The following is a 24,328-nucleotide window of genomic DNA, read 5'->3' as shown; positions in this document are numbered from 1 at the left end:
GAATTCCATGTGTGCTCTGGTAGCCTTCAGGCTTCAGTATCCCAGTTATAATGGTTAATTCAGAGGCCTTTACAATACAAATAATGAGCTCCACTGTATTTATTTTTTTTTTCCATTTACCCCCCCCCCCCCCTATGACAATTAGAGCTCCACAGAGCCACGACATGGGTCTTGAGTACCGAAATAGTCGTGGAAATGGCTCGGAAGACCTTGAAACAATGAATACATCATATAAATCCGACGACGAAAATTCTTGACATAAATTGAATATTCATTAAACTATAAAACACCTTAATTAAAAAAATATAAATACATAAAAACAAAAAGTTTAGAACGAGTACTTATGTCGTTACGGCTATATTATGTATAAAACACCATATTAAACTTGAAAATAATCCACCATGAATTAGATCACAGGTTACTTAACGTAGAAAACGATTCCCCCCGTCTCGTTGATTCGATTTTTTTCATGCATCACAGTAATTTTATCTATTTTTTCACAATTTCTAGAGAGCAGCTTTGTTATTTATTTATGTATTTATTGCAAATGGTTTTCTTTTTATTTGTAGTAGCTTCAAGTATTTTTTATAACCTTGATTATACAACAACTTAACTAAAAAGCACTTTTTAGGAGTCAAAAAAAAAAAACACAGAATGAAGAGGTCTTTAAATGCCTTGTACTCTATGTTTATTTATCCCCCGTTTGGTCAAAGAAGCTTGCCAACAAAGGATTGGTTGGCACAGCCTTCAGTTATAGTACAAAGTTGCGCTAGGTTATGTCAAAACAGGATTTGCACTGCTGAAGTCTCCTAAGCATAACGTACGACTTGCGTGGACATGTTTCCATTGAAAAAAACCTTTGCTCCACTGTAAGGCTTTTTAGCGTGAAAAGACGATTTACCCACCCCTTAAAATCAACAATGTTTTAGACGCTCACTTCCTATAGTGCCAAGGAGAGTGCGTGCTACGTCACATAAATAATGATTGTGGTTACAATTTTCTAAGCTGCATGGAAACCCAGCCATTGACTATTGGCCAAATTAAAATAATTTTTCAGATCAAATATGATAAGATAAAATTATTTATATGCCTTCAGTTTTACAGTATCAAGCAACAGGTATAGATACATTATGCAATTTCAATGCAATTGATAACTGCCAATCAAGTACAAACCATCACTGCCAAAATCGTCCAAGGCTAAATACCTTACTATGAAACAGTGTGCAATGCAGTCCAATAATGACCTAGAAGCTGAGAGCCAGGACATGAATGAAGAACTACATCTGCCAGGGAAATAGGAAGAATGTGGTGTAACATGCATAGTATGGATCTGAATATGCATTTGATGCATAATAGTAAAACAAAACACTTTCTGTATAGCGATTTTAACCTTCTACTGCAAGTAGTAACATCACGATACCGCAGCTTTCCTTGCAAATGACCCCTTCAAGACAATCTTTCAGATGTAAATCTCCCAGAATTTGTACCAGGGCAGTTTTTTTTTGTCAGGGCAAATGTGTGCTTAAAACATTTTGATTGTGACAGTGCCTACTACAGCAATTTCCTCCAAACCTCAATATTATGTTTTATGATGCTGTAGGAATCTCTAATTAATTGTACGTGGTTTTCTATTTAAATTAACACTTGTAAACTGTATCACATTATTAAGGAATATATTCCATTAAGTTCCCATTATCAATTCTAAATCTACTGCATTTATGCAGCAGTTCAGTCAAAAGGAAAAGGGTAGGCCTACATGCGCCGACACAGGGGTATCTGTACATTACAAATACAGAACTTTAAAAATGTAATGGTGGTATTTCCATAAGGCCAGAAAGCAATGACAAGTTCTTTGTTTAGAGTAAGTAGCAGGGTTTACGAAAAATGTTACGCTACACGTCCCCACGTTTTGCTTGAACTGTTTGAATAACATACCTGTAATTTTTCTTTCCATTGTTAACATCCTGACAACTTTTTACAATTATTACATTAAAGTTTATTTCAAAGCTATTTTCAAAATGGCCACTGGGGTTTGAGATCTGTCCTCCAAATCACTGCAGAAAGAGCAATTAAAAAAAAAAAAAAAAAAAAAACACATCATGGATCGTTCTTGCTGTGTTCCCTGTTTGACAATGTGCGCAATAATCCTCACACTATCGGTGCACTAGAGCGAACATGTATGTCAGTTAAATAGTTGTAGCAACATGTGGAGACGTGCAACGCTATATTGTTCAGAACCCTGCTACTTACTCGAAGATCTAACAGCATCAAAACTGGTTTATACTGCTTATTATACTATATATATATATATATATATATATATATATATATATATATATATATATATATATATATATTATATATATAAAATAGAAGGTAAAAAAAAGTTTAAAAAAAAGGTCAAGTCTTCCTTCCCCACCCTTTGAACTTTTCTTTTATTTGACATGGGACTAACCACTGGTTTCAGTGTTGCTTTACTAAACTTACTACTTTAGATGGATTTTTAGATGGATGGCGTTTCTAGTGTTCATTTCTGGTTTATTCTATAGTTTTATTACACTGTTTGGCTGCTGAAACATAAAACCATGCTTGCACCTTAGAAACATACACCCGGTACTGCACAAGAAGTGTAATACTCACTAGAGCAGGATACCAAGAGGCCTTCTTCTTCTCTGCACTTGTGCACTCCACACACACGACTTTACCAAGTAAATCATCGTTCAGTCGTCTGCCCCCTTCGTCTTCCTCGCTGGAGGATGATGACGATTCCTCTTCTGGACTTCAAAAGGGCAAAAGAGCAAAGTTAAATCACCACCCACATACTGTAAAAGTAACAGCTCATGTGTACGGCAGTTCATTTTGTGTTCATCAAATGGCACATGTTGTAGATTGAGTTTGTATGAGCAGCATTCCAGATATTTGGACAGTTCTCCACCACTAAACCCAAATCAGGATTCCATGCTTTTCTTTTACATTTGAGAGTCCTTATGAACACATTTGTGTAGATGCAAGAGATATATCATAGCCCCAGTCTCAATCGCTACATGGGACAGTGAAACATATTCTGTAATTATGCACACTTAACATCTTCTCCAGCAATGGAACCATCAGAGATTTTCAAGTTGCACCTCTTTTAACAAAATGTTAGTAAAACAACCAATTACTAGAATTACTGTTCCTTTAAAACTATATTCAAAAACGATAAAAAACAGACAGTGTTTACAAGAGTGGATTTGAAGCCAATTCTCAAGGCTGCACTTCTAAAAGGCCTTTTATCCTTAGTATAGCCTTTACAATACATTAGGTCCAATTTTTACTTTCATTGCTCATAAAAAGAAAGAAATAGTAATTGAATGTTCCTGGATGCCTTAAAGCCTAACTTCATGACCTTTAGTTATTTTCAATTACCGCAAGAAGATTCTCTCTTGCTGCCAAGTTGTTACATTGGACAAATCATTAATAACATAATTGGCAATCCCAAGATGTTTCAACAATCAAGCCTCAGTGCTACTTCTACTGATGGCTGCTTTTGAGGATCATTTGTTAAATATATTAAATCCCCCACATTTTTCATTCACCTGCTGATTCATGACCCAGAATATTTAAGTTTCATAAAGTAGGCTACACTAACTACAACAAATGAACTAAGGGAATGGAACTGAGGAAACTGGGACAGCTTCAAGTATGATTAATCTCAGTTCCAACTACATCCACTTTATAATTCAGTAACTGAATTAAAACAAGATCATGAGATAATGTACTACACACTGCCAGCTGCACGTTTTTTGTAATGTCGCTACACACTGCAAACAGATCAGCTGAACTAATGCCTGCTGCATGTGAAATATGAACTCTCTTTGGTGGGCACAGAACATGTGATGTATTGACCCCTTAACAATACAATGCAGGTAAAGCAGAATGAGGTCAATAAATTTAGTACATCAATATTAAGATTTAATGCTACTGAAGATCAGATAAACCCCACTATTTATTTGTAGAACCCAGGCTAGTACTCACACATGATTCGATCTTCTCCCTCGGTTTGACTTCTTTCCTATAACCGGAGTGCCAAAATGTTCAGGGTTTGTAAGAGGTAGCTGGTCCAGAGTCTGTAACAAGCAGCAAGTGTCACATTAAGAAATGTTTGAATCCAAAACAGTACAAAAAATGCACTTCCTAACAGCATTTGATATAGCCTTTTCATTTTATGTGGAACGGTTTTCGAAAAAACAATAAAGCACAAATCAAACATTAACAAAATATCCTTAGTTGTTCATTAGTTAACAAGTTCATTAGTTATCTTGTGACCCAAGTGAAGCCCATTTTTAGAAACTAGTAATATTCTTTGACTTGTTTCTTTTAGTATTTATTTTTTTTACATATCTTACAATTAATGTTTTTCAGTTATGTGTGAACCAACTTTAATACCAGTGTGGCTGGCAGGACCCCATTTATTATTTTTTTTAATAATCATTTGCCTTTGTAGTTCTGCAGTGTTCTCCCCCAGCAGTAATGGTACATCCCGATTGTGACCCTTTCATTCCACAAAATGGCAAACTTTTTAAAGTATTATCATTGTTTGGTTTTCCATTATTTTAGCAGGAGAAACAAAAAATTAAAGGAGGTGTAATTTTGAACCACCAACATTGTAAATGAAAAAAATACCTTCTTTAATTTTTTTCAATTTCAGGAAATGTTCTAAAAATGTAATTTATGAACATTACATTGACCCATGTGCTACCATCAACAATACAGACTTGTAGCAGGAAAAGTCTCCTCCAGACCACAGGTGAAGCACTGTGAACTAAAGCATGTGCAACATTGATATGCTTCCCCACAGCACTTCCCTACAATAAGCCATTCTTTTTTATAATATTTCTGGAATAGTTAGTAAGTATTGCACTAATTGAGAATCATAAAGCAAATCATTTAAAACTAATTGTGCTGTTTTCTCAAATGAAAGACTCTTCTTTAAAACAGCTTTACTTGCTTATAAATCAAGTGATGCAGGCAGGGATGTAGATAAAAGCCAGAAGCTGGGAAAAATCCACTGCTATGTTCATAAAATTCCCAGCTATTTTGATGAGATGTTACTGGAAAGAACACACTCTTCTTACATCTTCTGTCTGTGGCGAAGACAAGCAAATGAGCGGTTCATTGATTGGTTGCTGGGGATTAGGCAGATTCAACTAGTTACCTCCGTTCCCAGTTACTGTTCCGCAAGTTTTCAAATTTCAGTGACAGGAATGATGTCGACATGTCACTAACATGGAAAACCAAAAACATGATTTCCTATTTTCTTTATTTTTTGTTAACCTTAATTTGAATATTTTAAAATCGTATCATGAAAAATGCGGATTTTTTAGAACCAAGTTTTTTGGTACCTGTATTTTGATAGTATGCTATATCTATATTATTATTAATACAAAATAAATAAATAAATAAATAAAAAAAGAAATTGTTTATTAATAATAAACTACATAATATTGCTTTAAAAAAAAAAAAAAAAAAAAAGAAACGTAATCCAGAGTCCTGCGCACTACACTGCCTTTTTATTAGACCGGCAGCTATGGTTCCCAATCTGTATAAATTGTGTAGGGCTGGGTTTTCAGGGTTTTTTTTTTTTTTTTTTATTATTATTATTATTATTATTATTATTATTATTATTATATCTGTTTTCTACAACAAAATGTTTTGTTTATTTTATAAATTGTGAATGTTTTATATAAAAAAAAATGTGTAAGTGTGTGTGTATATAAAATCTCTGTACAGCAAAGATGCGGTAAAACTACAATTCCCAGATTCCCCTCATGCCTAAACTCATTCGCTGGGCTGCTGTACAGAACGCCTCCACACACAGTTTCTGTACTGTGAAACAACCCAGGAATGCTTATCGTGAGACAGACATATGCTGAGAATACATGTTTAAAGTGAATGTGACGTTGTGAGCAAATATTACAGTCCCGGGACAGTTGCTGTGAGATCAGCTTTTAAATAATATTATTTTATTTTGATGACGTGCAATAAAAAAATTAAAAAATTAGATTGTTGGTTTTCTTCATCATACAATATGGGTTCACTTTTATTCTAGCGATTATGCTGCTTACACAGAACTGAAGCAGCAGGGAGGGACTACTGCTTAGTGAAACTGAAAAATGATTGTGCACTGTGCAGAGATCTGCTTTGCAATTCAATGCAAAAATGTCAACAGGATGTTTAAAAATAGCAATAACAATAGTCTGCTAATGTTTTGATTGACATTATGGTTGTATTGTTGGCATTGCACTGGGGAAAAAAAAAATCTCAATTTAACTAGGAAAACATTCACCATTCAAATATTTAAAAAGAAATCTAAACAAAATCACCTAACAGGAATGCACCTATGTAAATTATGGTGTTTGAGAAAAATCTTAATTTTATATCTGTCAAACGTATATGTAAATAAAACTATGCAAAACTTGTAAAAAATTGTAGTGTTGCTGATTGCTTCTAAGGGAGCTGCATATTCATAGCAACAAGGCATTTAAAAAAAATTACAAACCGGCAATATAAAAACAGGACTTGATTAAAGCTTACTGTACCGTTAATAGCATCCCAGCAGGTGTCATCACTGATTGCATTGGTCTAATATTACCACACATGAGCATTGATGACCAAAAACATACTTTGCTGTGACGTCAAAATAAACCTTTTACTCCCACCCAAAAGAGTGGTTTTAAATATTCAATATATACTAAATATTTTATACTGAATTACTGGAACACATTTTGTGTTTACAATTTCAAAAACAGTAACTTCAGCCACAGATGAATAGAAAAATATGGTTGTCTTGCAGAGCTTCATAAAGACCTTCCCAGGCCCCCAGCACTAAATTTCAAGTTTCCCACCCTATCTCTTCAGAATTTAATTGCATCCCTGTGCAAGTTTAACATACTACACAAATATATTATGTTGTAGGACTCATCCGTCAGTATGTGGCACCCACTTTACAATGAAGAAGGGTCAGCAAGGAGAAAGGCAAGTATGTTAAATACTGAACAGCTAACCGCTCCCTCCTCACATGCCAGCTGCAAGCCACGTTCATGCTGCCACCAGCACTGATTAAGTAGACAATGCAGAGCTAAGAGAGATAAAAGCCCACATAGTTTTCTCACCTCGCTTTCTGCAAAGTGTCGCTCTCCTTTCAGGCAGAGTGATGAGCGCCTCAGAGTCTTTTCATCACCATCATCAAACACTGCAGGAATGGAAAGTGCACAAAATATTGAGAGAAGGGATTACCCAGTGTACTTAAAAGACCACAGAATCAGCAGTATGTGAGTAACACAAGTGCCAGTAAGTATGCTGTTGAGTTATGGACCCCAATATGTTTTAAAATTGTGAGGACCACCCCAGGTAACATTACAACAGAATGTTTTACCCATTTTAGTCCATACTTTTTTAAAATGGCAGTGTCCCATTATAATGCAAAGTAACCAACTGGAGTTCTGTGTGCCGATGAAGTTAAGGACCCCAAATGGTTTTTGAATGTGGGGGATACTGCAGGTATAGAAAATCCAGATATAAAATGTATCAAAAAAGTCATATTAGAACGTATAGTAGTAACCTACGGGAATACCACTTGCCAGTAAAATTTGTTTTAGGTTGTGAGCAATACCCTAGACAGCATACAACTGTGGTTATTGTGGTTTGACACATTCAAAATCAGTTTCAGAAGGAACACAAATTACATCTACATGCATATTTTCATTCCTATTAAACCTGCACCTCATTAAATATTATGGAAATGTATATAAAAAATCCCTTTAAAATATTAAATCGTGTCTACCACAAGGGAACTGCGCTATGATTACTATATGTGCTTCATTTCAAGTAAGAAATCAGTATTCGATCCTTGTAGTTTGAGGTTGCAAGGTAAGCTCGCTATCAATTGAGCTATCAATGCCATCTAGAAATTCAATCAGTTTTCAATGCCTTTAAAAATTAGTGCTATGCTGAACACATTGTCACATACGGAGACTCAGTTCCACTTAAAACGTAACACAATGTACAGTAAATATATGGCATTATCTTCTAGTAGGTTGGAAAACCTTTGCGCCTGTCTTATTAATTTGTTATTACACTGTGTAATATTTTTTTTTTATTTTTTTTTATTCCTGGGTAGTAAGTGTTATTTCCTAATTGCTTATGCCTCAAAAGTATAGAACATGGCTATTATTCCCCACAAACTTTGCTTTTGTGACCAGGACAGTGATATTTCAAAATATCACTATTTCCAATGGGAAAAAATGTATTTACAGTATAATCGTAAATCTCGAAAAACTACTCACTTCTAAATCTTTTGTAGTCATTTTTGTATTACTTTAGTATAAATACATGTTAATTTGGATTCATATGTTGTTTTTTTCTGACTTTATGTGAACGAAGAGACACACATTTGCCCGTTTTCCCATTGGAAATAGTGATATTTTGAAATATCACTGTCCTGGTCACAAAAGCAAAGTTTGTGGGGAATAATAGCCATGTTCTATACTTTTGAGGCATAAGCAATTAGGAAATAACACTTACTACCCAGGAACAAAAATTGTGTTGCACAGTGTTATTATTGCAGCAATTTCCCCCAAGAGCTCAGGAGAACCGAAACTTCCATGTACGTTCTACGATCCCATGACCAAGCCAGCTTCCACTTTTTACACCCAGGAACTCAAAAGCAGATGTCAGCGAGCTACTCGCCTCTTGAGTACAAAAGGTCATCCCTGCAGGAGACTGCCTGAGTTAACTAGATGCCTGGCCAGCAGGGTCCGCTGTGGCGCAATGAGGAGAAACAGCCCCTGCCGTGTTTTGGCATGTCAGGGTCTATGCAAATCCCTTTGGAATCCCCATTAAAGGCCGACGACTCTGCACAGCCAGGACGTGAGGCTGTGCTCCCCTGACTGTATGGCTCACCCTGCACACCACACTGCTGTGCTTTTACTAGATGAGCCACTTGGGGACCCCAGGAATTATTTATTCTTATCTACACAGACTTATTATTGGTTCAGTGTTGCACTACTGTAAACCAATGTCTCGTGCTCAATTTTTCAGTTAGATTACATTTTCCTCTTAGGTCCCTGTTGGTGCGGTGAACTTACTGGCACCTAACACTCACAGCCTACACCAACACAAACAAATGAGTGGATTTCAACACATTTTAGATATAATAAATAAATAAACAAATAAAAGGAGGAACACTTCTTTTCAAACCACAGATATTTATAACCAAAGGTATTTTAGGTTGAAAACCCTAGGAGTACTCATCCAATATATATTGAAAAGGTTCATTTTCCTCTTACCTACTGTATACCAGCTTGCATCAGTTAACTTGTTAATTATGGCCTCCTGAAATGTTCCATCTTGGGTTTTCACCTCGACAACCGCTCCCACCTACACAAAATAGAGGGAAGACCGAAATGCATCACACATTTTAAACAGATTGAATACCAAATTACTGTCAGTTCAGGATAGCAGGAAGCCAAATATCAATCCTAATACAAACTATGGTAGCCATCAAAACAGGTTTCCATCATTTGGCAGTGGTTTGAGACATCTTGCCCCGTCACATTAGCATAACGTCTAGCTTGTTTGGTTATCACAGTGCATCGGAAACATGGCATTATTTTGACAAACCTGCACCCCATTATGCCTTATTGCTTAATTAATACATCAGCCTTCCACAATAGGAGACCTGGGTTTGAATCCTTCTTAAAAGGATATATAGAGTACTGTATGATTATATGTTTCATTACAGACTGGGGATATTTTAGCCAGAGTAAATGGTTTGTCTGTTGTACGCTACGACAGATTTCATACAAACTCTATTCATGAACAGAATTCTTTTGATCCACTTTTTCAAATATTTGCAATGAAAATGACAATTAAATGAAGGTTGGTTAATTAGGATATTAACAAAAAAAAAGCAGTATATAAATGGTGTTACAGTAGGTGGGCGTCTGTGTGGGTTATATCAACATTTGTAGCATGTACACCAACCTCTTCTACTTGTGCCGATGTCCCCCCATACACATCCCTATAGCCCTCCAATATTGTCATTTAGAGTTTTCTAATGCAATGCTCAGTTGTCATCTTCTCCAAACCATTGATTAAGGGAGAGAGAAAGAAGCGGTTTCACAGACAAAAGTAAACAAATGTCCCCTACCTTTAAAGGACCTTTGATGTGGTCATCCTGCACTTCCCCCGTTGACGAATCTTGTTTAAAGGTTACCTAAAGAACAAGAAGATTCAAGTATGAGCATACTGGTTGAGAAAAAAAACAAAAACAGCGCAATCAACAGAGACCATCGACTGTGTTCATCAGAAAATGAGGCTAGAGAGAAACACAAATATAAAAGACCACCTCTACAGCCCAATTAATCAGGTATTGCTCCCCTGATGGCATCTATAGCATAGACTGTATGAAACAAGGAGCTTCATGAGAGATACTCAGGCTGCAGTTAGAAATCTGATTTTCCCACAATTTACCAGGCATATGCATCAACAGGAGGAGATAAACATCACATCTTTATATCAAGGAAAATTACTGTACATAATTCCTGAGGCAGGAATGTAAACTGGGAACTGAATGTTATTTCATGGCCTGATCCCCATTTGGCTCTAACAGCCAACAGAAATCCAAGTGACAATCTTTTTACTCTGATTATTGTATTCACTTATACCCGTTTCCAAGGATATAGTTGATAACTCAGTTCTTTAACAACCAAAAAATGCTATTCTCCAAGCCCTTGGAAGAAATTAGGAAAACTGAAAGCTGACTATTAGAAAAACATCTACAGCAATCAAAAAACAAAAAAGAGGAAATGTCATTCATCCTCTGCCACAGCTGTACAGAAAATGCTCAATTAAAAAGCATACTACCATGAAGAGCAGCTATTGTACAATGTGTACATTTAAAATGTAAGTTTTGCATAAATGCTGCTGGATAGATGCCTGCAAATACCCTTAAACTCTCAATAAAGAAGAATGTCCAGACCAAGTTCCATCACAACTGAATAAGCTCTTCTCTCTATGCATACGTAAAAATATGGCTTTTTATGTTTTCCATTCAGTAGGCTCGATCTTGGGAATCACCTATCTTGAATTAACTTGAGGAAAGGACATAGTCTAAGGATATTCTAGGGAGAATATATATAATGTAGATTGTCTGTCTGCCTGGCATACATTATTATACAAAGACATACAATATACACTGGAATTAAAATTTAAAGAGGACTACAAAAAAACCTCTTAATAGTAATGTATTCCTTCAAATGCAAGGTAGCATAGTGATGCGCGAATTCAAAACTGCCAACAAAACAGCAGATGACTGACTGATGAGAAAAGACAAACCAAGCTTCGTGAGGAATTCCAAAAGAGAAACGCTTACAATTTCTGCATTTCTAACAAAAAGTACCAGCTTGGACACACTGGAAATGCTGATCAGACCCCTTTGACATGCCAAGCAATACAACAGTTCAGTGCTGTTGTGGTTGCTGGGTTACATGTTGCCTGATGCAGTGGAGTGTTGCGTCGTGCTTGCTGTTGCCGTGAGTGAGTGGTGGTATGTGTACGACAGAGATGCCATCTTAAGTATTATACAGTGCGTAGCACAATAAACACGCTCCATGGTTAACCTTTTGTTAAATATCCTACCGGCGACCTAGCCCTTTAACTTTTTTTTATTCAGGCACTGTGAGAGGCAGCCCTGCTTGCAATAGTCATTGGAAAGAGGAGATTAAGACCTTTAAAACAAAGTCCTACTTGTGTTTTTCCAGTAGACCATATTAGAAGATAGCCTTGAATGCAAGTGTTTTGCACTGTTACTGCTGCTCTGTGAGACAGACCTACCTCAGTGCAGTAAACAAACATTTTCACTCAAAATCTTTACGAAAAAAGAGATATGGCGACATCGAAGGCACAAGGACCTATTTTCCGATAAATAAATAATCTGTATTCAACAGGGCGAGTTTCAGACTATTTCACTTTTTATAAGCCTAGTGTGTGCACATTCATTTCATGTATGACACATACCTGTAACCCTTATAGTTAGAGTTCTAGTTATAAATCTAACAGTAAAAAAATTAAATTAAATAACGACGAAAATAGCTTGAACCCTAAATCTACAACACCACTGTTTCGGGTCAGTTTTGTACGAAAAAAGCGTAATTGAGGTTATAGCTTTGCAAATGCATATTTATTTGACGTTTTATTTTTATCTCAAATTGAGGGTTCTAAATGTGGGCTGTGTAAATTAAATTCAAAGGAATACGGTAGTCTACTATTTTCATTATGTGTAATATGGTTTAAAACAGTAAACAGTTTACAGAGAAGGTTTAAATGTTTAATCTATTAAACTTTTAATATAAATAATGGAAATGTAGTAAGCGGTAATAGGATTCACATGTAGACTATTTAATTCTGGAAACCAAATCTTGAATAAATTACAATAAAAAAAGTATATTATACCCACAGCTAAAATTATTTTAAAATTATGGTTCTTCAATACAAGTAGTGTAAGTGTCTATTAAAACACTCTGAACATTAGCAGGAGACACCCACAAGCATTTCCAGTGCTAAAAAGGTTAATCTGGAGTACAGCCAATTTCTTGAATATTCTTTTCAAATAAACAGTTCAGATAATTTCTTGCACCAGCTTTGATTCTAAAATGCAATCAGCTATAACATCAATAAATTCATCACCAGCCTGGAATTCCTGGAGCTCATGCTTTCTAAGCCATATTGTCAGAAAAGCAGGACTGTGGTTATTCACAAAGTGTAGCCAGGAATAATGTTGTTGCCGTGCATGTTCCATAAACCTGCGTTGACTAATGCACTCAGGAGTGGCTCTCAGCTGGAGGAAAAAATACTGGATGTTCTAAAACGACAGCAACATCAACAAAGAACTAAGAGTCAGTTTGTGAATACTAATGGACAAATAAAAAATGGGTTACATGTCTTTTCCAGCGCTACACAGAACTGCTGGCAGTTAAACAGTCAAAAAAGATGTATACCTCCTCACCAACATCCACAATGAGGCTACTGTAACAGCACTAAATGTATTACTCGAGTACCGTTAAAAACGCAAATAATATCTCTTAATTAATGTAAGTTCAATATATTGTAGCGACTCTGTCAGTTCAGGTTGTCAGACTTGTTTCATTTGGTCCTGTGCATTCACATTATCTGTCACGGGAGTCATTTTGATGGACCATGTCATCTAGACACCCTTTGTCTGAGTCTCAAGACCTGGGGTCATTGCAATGTTTTATTCACATATACCACCTTAACATTAGCCACGGGAGTCATTTTGATGGGTTGAGGTTTTCAAATTTAAATTACTCTGCGTGTCTGAAAGTTATGTGGTTGTCCATTTATGACTTTTCCTAAATAAATACCCCGACATCGTTTGAAAGGCAAGATCACGAAAATAAGGAAGTTATAAGCTTGGCACCAATGGAAACAATATTGCCCAATAGTCTGTCTGGGGTATCTGAAAGGGAACGCATGGTAATTCTGGAGTAAAACAGCTGACTCCCAATATACAAAATTATTGTAGCAGAGAGCATCACAAGGGCACGTGTCACACAAAGGAACCACTCTTCAGAGTTTGCTTATTCTAAATGCACCGAGTGTCTCTATTCTTATACTGTAGTTACACAGGGAAGCCCAAGGGCTAGCACCTTTTATCCTTTTAGTTATGATGCAGATCATATGCAAGTTATTCTAGAAGTAATGTTACTGCAGTGATCCACATTCTAACACAAGGAAATGAATCAATTCTGCATAGCACAAAAAATAAATTTTTTGGCTAACCATACATCAAGCATCAAGTGTTATACTGAATATATTTGAAAGAGCACACACACACACAGAGTAAAACCTGGAACTGATCATACTTTAGCACTGTCCAAAATGAAACAAATTTGATATTGGATCAAGAAATGCAGTGGAAAAGCTGGCAATGCATCTTTAATACTTCAGTATGACCCTTATGAGCCTGAGGCAACCAAACTGAAACCTCCCTACACACACCCTCTGATGTCAGCCGTATCATCCAGAAGACACAATGAAAAAGCAGCAGCATATCATCACTACTGCCATTTATTTTCTTTTGCCAATAACATGCCTTCCTGAGTATGAATTCCCCAAGCCATGAGGGGTTGATGCTATCCACATATAATATATTTACTTTTATATAGCGCCTTTCATAGTAGACCACCATCACAAAGCGCTTTACAGAGGTAGGCTGTGAACTGTGCATTATATGCAGAGTCACTTACAATAGGATATTGATTTAACATCTCATCCGCAGGGAGACACAGTGAGTCAGTCAGTGGCAGAGGTGGGATTTGAACCAATGACCTTCTGGTTACTTTGTTTTATCCACTTCAGCATTGGCTTTCTGGAAAAATAATTTGGACTGAAGTTTAGTTTCCTGTGCTGTCAAGACTTTTGGATGAGCATATTACTTTAGTTTTTGTTTGCCCTCAGTAGTTTTGAATTGACTGTTTTTCATGCCAGCATCTTAAAAGGGAAAAAAATCAATAACCCACCAGCATAAAATACTTGAGTTCACAGTTTTTTTTTGTTTTTGTTTTTTTTTTTAAGTGCTGAAGTACTCAAATATCTTATTCAAAATTTCCAATCCCACAGAAAAGGGGGATGTCATATCAAATGGAATGATTTGTAAACACGAAGAAACATCGGACCAATGGGTGTCAGTATATAGCAAAATATGGGATTGTTCATGCAATTACTTGTTAAAGGTTTCCATTAAGATTCCCTCATAACACAAAAAGACCCCTTAAAGTGCTGTGCTAAAGTTGTGTCACCATGTTGCCAACTGATTTTCCATGATTGCAGAATCAGGCATTGGGAACGGAATTAAGCATTTTAGTAATGGAATTTCTATTCTCCAAGAAACCCTAGACTTTTTTTTTTTTTTTTTTTTTTTTGCACTACACCCAAGTTGAGTCAATTCATTATCTCTACTGAAACTCAACATGGTGTCTGTACCAACGAAGAAAAAAAAAAAAAAATGCAACGTTTCAGTAAAAGACTAAAAAAAGCTGATTATCTTTGTGAGAATGGCAAGATACTATTCTTAAAGTTTTGCTGTCATTCGCTTGATCATGTACGAGTCAATACCATTAAAATATTATACTGCCAGTCGTAAACACGTAGAGAACAAGAAAGGAAATAAGACAAAAACAAATGCAAAGCACTGCATTTTTGATGTTGAAAAAAACTAACCACATTCACACCTGCGATTTAAGGTGGCCCAGGGGTGCCTTTTCTCAAGTGAACGCTCCAAAAAAAGAAAAAGATAGATTTGGGCCACCGTTTCGATGTGACCCAGGGCCGGCCTTTGCACATGTAAACGCAAAGTAGACTTAGGGAAACCTTTTCGTATCACATGACCAATTTGTTTAAATAGCTCAGTAGACACTCCCATACTCCCACGCGCCAAAAGGTAAACAGAGCCACCCCTACAAAGCGATAAATATAAAAACTGCATGACTGTGGATCTTAATAATGCTGGTGTGCATTAGAGGAAGACTGTAAATATGATTCTCACAGCAGTGCTGGACATTGTTTTCTGAACTGTTATAATGTCATTCTTAGGTTTTCCTGCCTTTTAATGCCAGAAAAGATGACACATTTGAAGTCTTATTGAAAGTCTTCGTGTGACAGGATAGCCGGGTGGTGATGTCAGGCCAGAGGCAGGAAGAAAACAAAGACACACAAGTACTGCAGGGCAAAGGCGTGGCATGCGCCCTTTATTTCAGTAAAAATAAACAAAACATTTAAACAAAAACACTTTGCTCACAGAGCGAAATAAAAGATTTAAACAGAAACAAAATCACAAACACAAAACAACCCTTAAGGTCCGGATGGGCAGTAGCCTTGACGGATCCTACAAGTTTTTTTTGTTTAGTTTCACTTTCAAACTGCTATCCTCTCTTGCTCTCGTTCACTCCTCCGAACCCCCCCCCCCAGTGTAGAGAGCTGCAGGTTTATATAGTGGTGACCATCTCCCGATTTAGCAAAAAATTAAAATCACTTAATTGGCCACCTTCTGTACAAGGTTTTTAATTTCTCCTGGCAGAGCAGCTGCCTACCTCACTTCTGCCAAACACGTTTAAAATAATAACAAAACAATAACAAACAAATGCACAGTTATGTCGTCATATTTAAATTTAATAAATAAATAAATCCAAAAACACCCATGGCTTTCGCTGTCATTTAAATACATAATAAACCATAAAACACAAATAAAAAATAACACAAGAGACACAGGGGCAGAGAGACCCCGTTCTACAAATAAATAAACAAATAAATGTACACTTGGCTTCAATAAAAAAAAATTAAAAATAAATTTACTTATGTTAACTATCAACATTATATTTATGTTCAAATACCATGTTTAATTATTAAGACGCTGATAAGAAGTGGGGAAAAAATGTGGAATTGGACATTTTTGAAAAATGGAGTTTGCTATGCCCAAGAATTGGAAATCTGTAGTCCTAAACACACTGCTGGTACTTCTTAATTAAAAACGGTTATTTTTTTAACTAGGTAAATTACTGTGTACTTTGTTTTTTGGTACTGAGCACTTCAGCTATAATCGCTACACTGGAAAATTAACTTCATAAAAAATATGTCCAGTTAAATATACAATTGTTAACTTCAAAACAATACATTTTTCAACGACAGCAATAGCTACTGCAATTGTTATAAGAGATGTATTTTCAAATATTTGTCAACACCGGGATTCAATGCTATGATCCGAAGTATCATAAACTGAGGGTTTATTGCTTGACCTAAACAGAGGGCTCAGCTGTGTAATATCCCTCTTCAGTCACTGCTTATGTTTCCTATTTACAGGGCTGGAAATAAGACTCCTATTGCATAGCAGTTTCACCCATTCCAGGTTTTACTACTAACTTCATTAGCCACAGCGTATACAACAGGTAACAAGCTCAGGTGTGTCTTATAGTAAAAACGCATAGTAAAACTGGGAATGGATCAAACTGCTATGCAATGGGAGTCTCACTTCCATCCCTGTATGTATGCATCCATTTTACAATGCATATAATTTTTTTTAAAGTTTTGTCAGGGCAACTTGACATCCAGTTAATTTAAAAACTGTTAATTAAAATGTAAATCGAAACTGATGACCAAAGAGGAAATGTAGTTCCCTGTGAAAATGGCCATTTCTGAAATAGTGTAAATATACATATTTGTTAGCACTTAAATACATACAGCAAACTAGGGTTGGGACGATGTATGATAATTAAGTAATATAGTATCAAACAGAAGTCACAATAAAAAATTGCATTACAAAAATTATTAGAAATATCGGAAATGTCCGATATTGTATTCATTATGACGATTTTTAATAACTTTTTAATGCTATTTTTTGTTTTATTATTCCAATTTTGTTTAAGTGATTCCAAGTATTCCACGTGTTCTGGTAATTTTGAATTAGTACGTCTTGTAGTGCTACAGCAGCCGCCACTTGCGCCCTAACGATGACCCAGTGGTTGTGAGGTTTTTGTGAGATTTCTTTGAGAAAGGCAGACCGTGAAAGCAGCAGAGCACTCCCTTTCAAAACAGCTTAACAAAAAAGAAAACCACTTCAAGTTCAATATCTATTTCGGTATTCTTGGAGAAAATGAAGGTACCCTAATGTGCAAAATATGCTGCACTAAGGTTACCATACCAACAAAACAATTGTGGACTATTTTAGAAAATAGCAGGTAGGCGGTGTTTTTCTTGTAGCCATGCATACACTGTAAACTATTCTATGTACATTTAAAATGGATTTATTATTTATTTATTGTGTGCAGTATATGTAAGGTACCGTATGGTATCATAGCTTGTTAATGCGGCAACATGAACCATTTTGTTTTTTGTGTACTATTAAGTAGTTGGGTAAAAAGAAAGTGTGCTAAATTCCTTTAGTTTCAACTTAAAATAATCTTATTTCCAAATTCTACAGTAATGTGTACAGAGAAGGCATGATTTATTTTGTGTGTTACAGTAAAAAAAAAGTAATATTTGTATACTGTACAGTCAGACATTCTTAATGTAATGTGTACAAAGAACATTACAGAAACGGTATTTTAACAAAAAGGAAAATACATTTGAAATGTATGTGCATGTGTTTTTTTTTTTTTTTTTTTTTTTTTTTTTTAAACCGGACACTCACTTATCCCAGGTAACCTGTTCTCAGTTAGGGAGAGACTACCATATTTTATATATGTATAGCCAGTGGAATGTAAATGAGCAAACACCACAACAATTGCAATTATCGCAATTTTTTATCCTGCAATTATCATATCAGAGATTTTCAGTATTGTCCCAAAACCTACAGCAAACATTTGTTTCACTGTTGCACTACTTGTCACATTTAGGAACCTTCCGGTAAATGAATGAACACATTGCACAGAGCTGCACGATTTCTTTGAAATGTCTTCAGTGAAAATGGCACCACCTACAGTAAAAGATCGGAAATACTGATTAAACCGTTTTCTCTCACCTCGCTTAATATCACACCCGGTGTATTACCACGGTTTTTCAAAAACCATGCACCACAGGTTCTTTGAGAAATTACCTCTCTTAATATCAAGCGATCTGTGTAAATACTGTCTATTGTACACATCATGTGGAGACATTCTGAAGGTACCAAAAAGCCCCCTGAAAAGAGCAGAATTAATGACAACAGAGAACATGCACTGCTCAGAATGCCGGTTGTATTCACAAGAGGAAAAAAAAAAAAATAATCAATGTGTGTCAATAACAAGTAACTGGAAGTTGAAGAGTGTCAAAGAGCATGAATTGTCAAAGTTCCACCAACACTGCTTGGGGATTCTGCAGCAAAGGCAGCACCCATAGCCTCTACACATCAGAGGAGACTTAAAGCAGCTCATTTTGAAAAGCTGCAAATAATGTTTAGGACTGTCCATGCAACTGGAAAGAATGGGAGTCCTTTCTCAGATTTTGTCTGGATGTGTGTTTAAGTATTGCATTTGTGTTGTGTACAATGCTGTTCTGTAAAGAGTTTTTAATTAATAATTTGATACTAAACTCACTTATACTATACCTATCAACATATCAAAGGTCAGTGTCTCCACTCTATACCCCTATATGAAGTTACTAAAACAAACAAAAAACAAATTAAGTTACTACTGTACCTCAAATTGCTTTTCAGCTATGAAGCTTTGACACCGTGACAATGGCAGATTTATAAAATATCTGGCACAAGCAGTATAATTTTTCATGTAAAATACTCTCGATCACTCTTGACAGAGAGAATTACTGTCAAGTAGCTGTGTACTCAGTATAAAGTCAGTATCTTCAAATACTGGGTCTGGACTCCGGACACCAAAAAGTCACATGACCACTACATAGTGGTCACTAAAGGTCACAGGTCAGTGTCTAAATTTCAATGATATTTAACTCCCATTGCTGGTTCACATTCTTGTTTTTTGCATTTTTATTTTTCTAATTCCACTTGCATGTTCTAGAACAGTTCTCGATGCTATCTTCACTTACAAACAGACAAAATAGAAACTCCATCTCCAAGGAACTCGCAACATTACCACAACTAACAATTAGGAAGAAGTGTCTTAAGTGGCATAAACAACGAAAATAAATAATAATGAAGATGTGTAGCCTTCTACAGTTACAAGAATATATCAATAATACATTAATGTATGGGTCAGAATATATTATCACACAACAATTTATGTCTCAAATTAGTTTTTGGCAGTAATGCATGAGTGCATTACCATCCCAAAACAAATGAGACAAAAAACTGATTAATACATTTATATATTTATTGTTTGTCAGTTTATCATCTGCTGCTGCTGGGGGGGGTAATATCCTCCCTGCATAATACATGTATAGGTTTAATTGTTTCGTTAATTGTGTTATTAATTAATTATCACCTGCACCTGGCCACCATTGAAAATTAGAGCCAGGTGCATGGTATATAAAGAAATCAGTGTTGGGGGCTGCTGGGTGTGAAGAAGCTCGCTTGGTAGTGTGTGCAAGTGTACAGAAAGAAAGGTACCGTGTAAAGCCTTTTTGTGTGTTTTGTTTGTGACTTTGTGTAACAGGTAAACAGCTTAGCTGTCCTGTTTTATATTTTAGGTTCCTGTTTTGTGTGTTAGTGTAATTATTAAAAATAGTGCGTAAGCGTTTTAAAACAAGTCTGTGTGTCCTGGGTCCTGCTTTTAAAGGGGCAACGCACAACCGTGAGTGCAGCTCGGTTACAAATATATAAGCCACCGCTTAGAACGGGCGTGTTTGTGTTAACACGATTCATCCGCAGTATGCAATGGACGGTATAAACTCTCACACAATAACCTGGCATTCAAAATGTACAGTAATCAAAATATGCCTGTATGCGGTTAAAACTCTATTAAGACACTCACCACACTAATAAAAATGTATTAACCTATTAATCTGTCGTATATCCAACTGCGATGGGACCAGCAATCTAGTATCGAAGTCCGCACAAAAACACGAGCGTTCCCAAAGTTACTTGAGAGGGGGGTTGCCACCTGGCCCTATAATTCCGGAACACTGAGACAGAACAGGATTTTGAAGTTGCCTTTAAACTGAAGGAAATCAACATGTGAATTGAGCCCTAAACCTTTGCTAAATTGATTCTGGTGATTAATTATCCTGAGGCAGCATGACAATACAATAATAGCTTTTAACAAATAAAATAAATAATACATCATCAATATTTATTTTATTAATAGTTTTAAAAATATATATTTTAAAGTTTCTTTATAGTTTCTAATAATATCACCTTCTCCCACTGAAATCATTAATACTGAGCAGCTGTTCACTATTCCTGACACCAGACAGTGCCAACACTGGATCAGAGTTGCTATTTAATTGGGAGAGTCAATGTAAATCAGGGCTCTATATTACTAATTAATAGGATATAAATAGCATCTTAAATATTGAGAACTGAAATATTTTTTTGTACAAAATAAAAATAAATATCTTGAATAAACCTACACACGTTTATTCAAGATGCTTTTTTATGTTGTAAGATTTGTATTATCACAATGATTCGGAAAATTAAGAAGCAGTATAAATTAAGCAAGTGCTTAGTGCTTAATTCACGTGTTTATTGCTTTCAGTTTAAGGGCAATTTAAAAACCATGTCCCGCCCCAAAGTGTTACGGAATTATGGGGCCAGGTGGCAACCCTACTTGCGAGCAACTGTAACACTTTTGGACAAACCCAGACTGATGTTCAACTGAATGAGCAGAAGCACAGGGATACAATAAGTCACTGTTAGCAAGTAAGAAAAAAAATCATGAGGTTCTTAGTCACTTGACTGATTCTGTTGTTTACCTTGGCAAGCAAGAACTGGCATTCAGAGGGCACAAAGGCACCAATTCCTCAAATAGTGGTAATTATGTGGAATTACTTTATTTGAATTCTGACTACGACAGCATGTTAAGCAATCACTTGTCAATAGCCAGAGTATTCATGGGTACCTCTAACAAGATTCAGCACGAATAAAAGCAGAAGTACAGTAAGTCAAGTACGAAGCTGCAATAGTAGATTAGGCAACAGATGATGGAAACACAGCTCGGCTGTCTTGTTTTCAGGTATGTAAAATTAAAATAAAAATGCTTTTAAAAAGACCAAATTCCCCATTGGTTGTTTTTTCTTTTTTTTTTTTTTTTTTTTTTTTTGATTCTATAGTTTGTTTTTTTATTATTACTATGCAGAACAGCTGCTATAAAATTGTTTATCTTTATTAAATGCCCATGGATTAATCTACTGATTAGTCAACTAATGCCCATAAATTAACCGATAAACATTTTTGAGTGACAGCCCTAGTTCTGACAAACTCAAATCACCAAACTCCCTCCACCAAACAAATGATTGTCTTCTCCCTTTATACAGGTGGTCATTCTCCAATTAGCACTCAGATACCTAATTGGGGAATGGCCACACCTGTGATTGCTGGCCGGGACAGAATTAACCTCATCCCTGACAACACTACTTCCCATACACAATAGTATACAAGCAGGGCTTTGTACACTGACTGCATGCACAATTTCAACAGGCTTTTATGTTCCACAGTAGGTAACAAATATGGGCCTGTCGTTGTATTAAATGAGTTTTGTGACTTTTTTTTTTTTCTTTTCACCATATTCCATGTTGTGTATAAATAAATGCTACATTGACCAGGCCTGGGGTCAATTACAATTTAATTGTGTAACTTGGCACTGCTTGCAATTAGAATGTCATTCTAGTTGAACCTTGGCAAACATGCGTAATTGTAATCATAACCACCATATATTTTATCAATTACAGTTCAATTACACACCTTTCCAAGCTCAATCATTCACAGTTGTGTTTTACATTGATCATTCTCATATTCGACCACTTTAGTGACCCCATTTGTTTGAAAAAATAAGTTATAGTATGTTTCTGTATTTGTACCTTTTGTTTACTGCTTGGTAGAACAAATAGCGTAAACATGTTAATGTGAGTGTAGCCAGAGTGAGTCCTACAGCTTTGAGAGAGCCATTCAAATCCAGGCTATGCCACAGCTGACCGTGGCTGGGAGTTCCAGGGGGCAGCGCACAATTAGCCAAGCGCTGCCCGGGCGAGGAGGGTTAGGTCAGCTGGGGAATCCTTGGCTCAGCGCACTCCAACGACCTGCCTGTGTGCAATTCAGAACTACGCAGTCCTCCGATGCTGTAGTTCTGTAATGGCTTCGCGGTGGGCTTGCAGTGCAAAAAAAGCAAGTGTTCGTCCTCTTCTCTCCCAAGTTACTGCGGGGGTTTGCAACGGTGAGTCGGGGTGAATAATTGGGCATTCCAAATTGGGAGGGGAAAAACAAACAAACAAACAAAAAAAGGGGGGGTAAAATAATTGCCGATTCCAAATTTATAATTAAAAATAAATAGATACATAAATAAAATGATATACCAATCATTGTATAAATTGCAATTTCAGCAATTACCATTGGTCTGATATTGACCATATGACCCTCTTTCCATCCCTGTAACCAGCATTAACATTTCACACAAGGAGCCCACTACAAGTCCCTGTAATAATCCTATAATCCTTCGGATTTGGGAGACAAGAGAAAGGTGGGGGACAGGAGAAATCAAGACAAAGTAGCACTCTTGACCAACCAGGAATGAGTTTTTGTGAACAAAAAGAAAGCATCCCGGAAGCATAATTTAAGGAGTACTGTACTGTACTGTTACCAGACGGTTTGTAAACATGAAGTTATGTAAAATGTGAAACAAAGTTGTGTGTAATTGATTTGTCCAGAGTTTAAAAACAATGTGGCATTAAAAGTTATTTTCAGCTGTACACCACCTTAAGTCACCTAAGGAAGAGACATATTGTACTGTTATGTACTTTAATAATAAGCATAATTTTGCTCTGTGTTAAATTATTAAAATTATGGTTGTGGTGCACAACTGTAACATTTATAGAGTTCTGACTTTATGCAATCCAGCCCCACTAATGCAGTATATATACCTTTCACTGAAAAACACACAGCAAACCACAAACTGATACCTGACTAACAGTAGCTCTTTGTGCCAGTGGCCAACACCAGACACGATGTGATTTTTCATTGGGCAACAACATATTTCTGCAGCGGTATGACCATGACTGATTTACTAAATTTTTCAAGATACACAAAAGGTTCCTTGTGGCCCCACCTCACCTGAACAAATGCATAGCATACTTTAAGAAATGTTCCTTTCAGTGCAGTTTGGAGCAACGTGCTAGTAAATTTAAGTAACATACTAAGAGTACAAATATAATAGGCAATACTTGGAGTTACTCAAAATATAAAAATAGCTTCTGCTTGTTTTTTTCTCCCCCACTCTTCCTGTACAAGCTGAATTCAGCTCCTGATGTATGGGTGTTTTAGTCTGTTGCATCACAAATACGAAATCATTGCCAACCATTACTGCTGCTTTGTGGAATTCTGACTTTCTTGACATCCTTTCAGTTTTTTAACTGCTGAAGGAGTTGTGTATAACCTGTCAAGTTTCTCTGCATTTTTTAGTGTTTTTCTACCACAAAAGGACACAATATTTACAGTAGGCCACATCTTTTTTTTTTCTTTTCTTTGTTTCTATTATATACTTTTTTTTTTTTTTTTAAAACAGTGTACAACATTTTACAGCCATCTTTCCTCATCTAACATCTTGTCCCATGATGGCTAACTGAAATGCTGCTGCAGTAGGGTGATCCTGGTTTCATACCGATGGATTTTTTTTTT

The 24,328-nt window shown here is 36.1% G+C and overlaps 1 protein-coding gene across 4 annotated transcripts in view; it reads right to left on the bottom strand.

Annotated features, from left to right (window-relative positions):
• The window catches only part of arid4b (AT-rich interaction domain 4B), a 109,860-nt gene that overhangs the window by 61,544 nt on the left and 23,988 nt on the right, over window positions 1-24,328 (bottom strand). For all 4 annotated transcript variants that reach the window (XM_041252887.1, XM_041252889.1, XM_041252890.1 and 1 more), the window contains exons 4-8: window positions 10,193-10,258; window positions 9,330-9,420; window positions 7,155-7,234; window positions 4,018-4,109; window positions 2,641-2,779 (exon numbers count right to left, since the gene is read on the bottom strand). In XM_041252887.1, coding sequence (XP_041108821.1) covers window positions 2,641-2,779; window positions 4,018-4,109; window positions 7,155-7,234; window positions 9,330-9,420; window positions 10,193-10,258 — 468 coding nt within the window. The remainder of the gene's footprint in view (window positions 1-2,640; window positions 2,780-4,017; window positions 4,110-7,154; window positions 7,235-9,329; window positions 9,421-10,192; window positions 10,259-24,328) is intronic.

The sequence above is a fragment of the Polyodon spathula genome, chromosome 6 (genome assembly GCF_017654505.1).
Source record: "Polyodon spathula isolate WHYD16114869_AA chromosome 6, ASM1765450v1, whole genome shotgun sequence".
Classification (NCBI taxonomy): domain Eukaryota; kingdom Metazoa; phylum Chordata; class Actinopteri; order Acipenseriformes; family Polyodontidae; genus Polyodon; species Polyodon spathula.
This window is presented reverse-complemented; position numbering and strand designations above follow the sequence as displayed.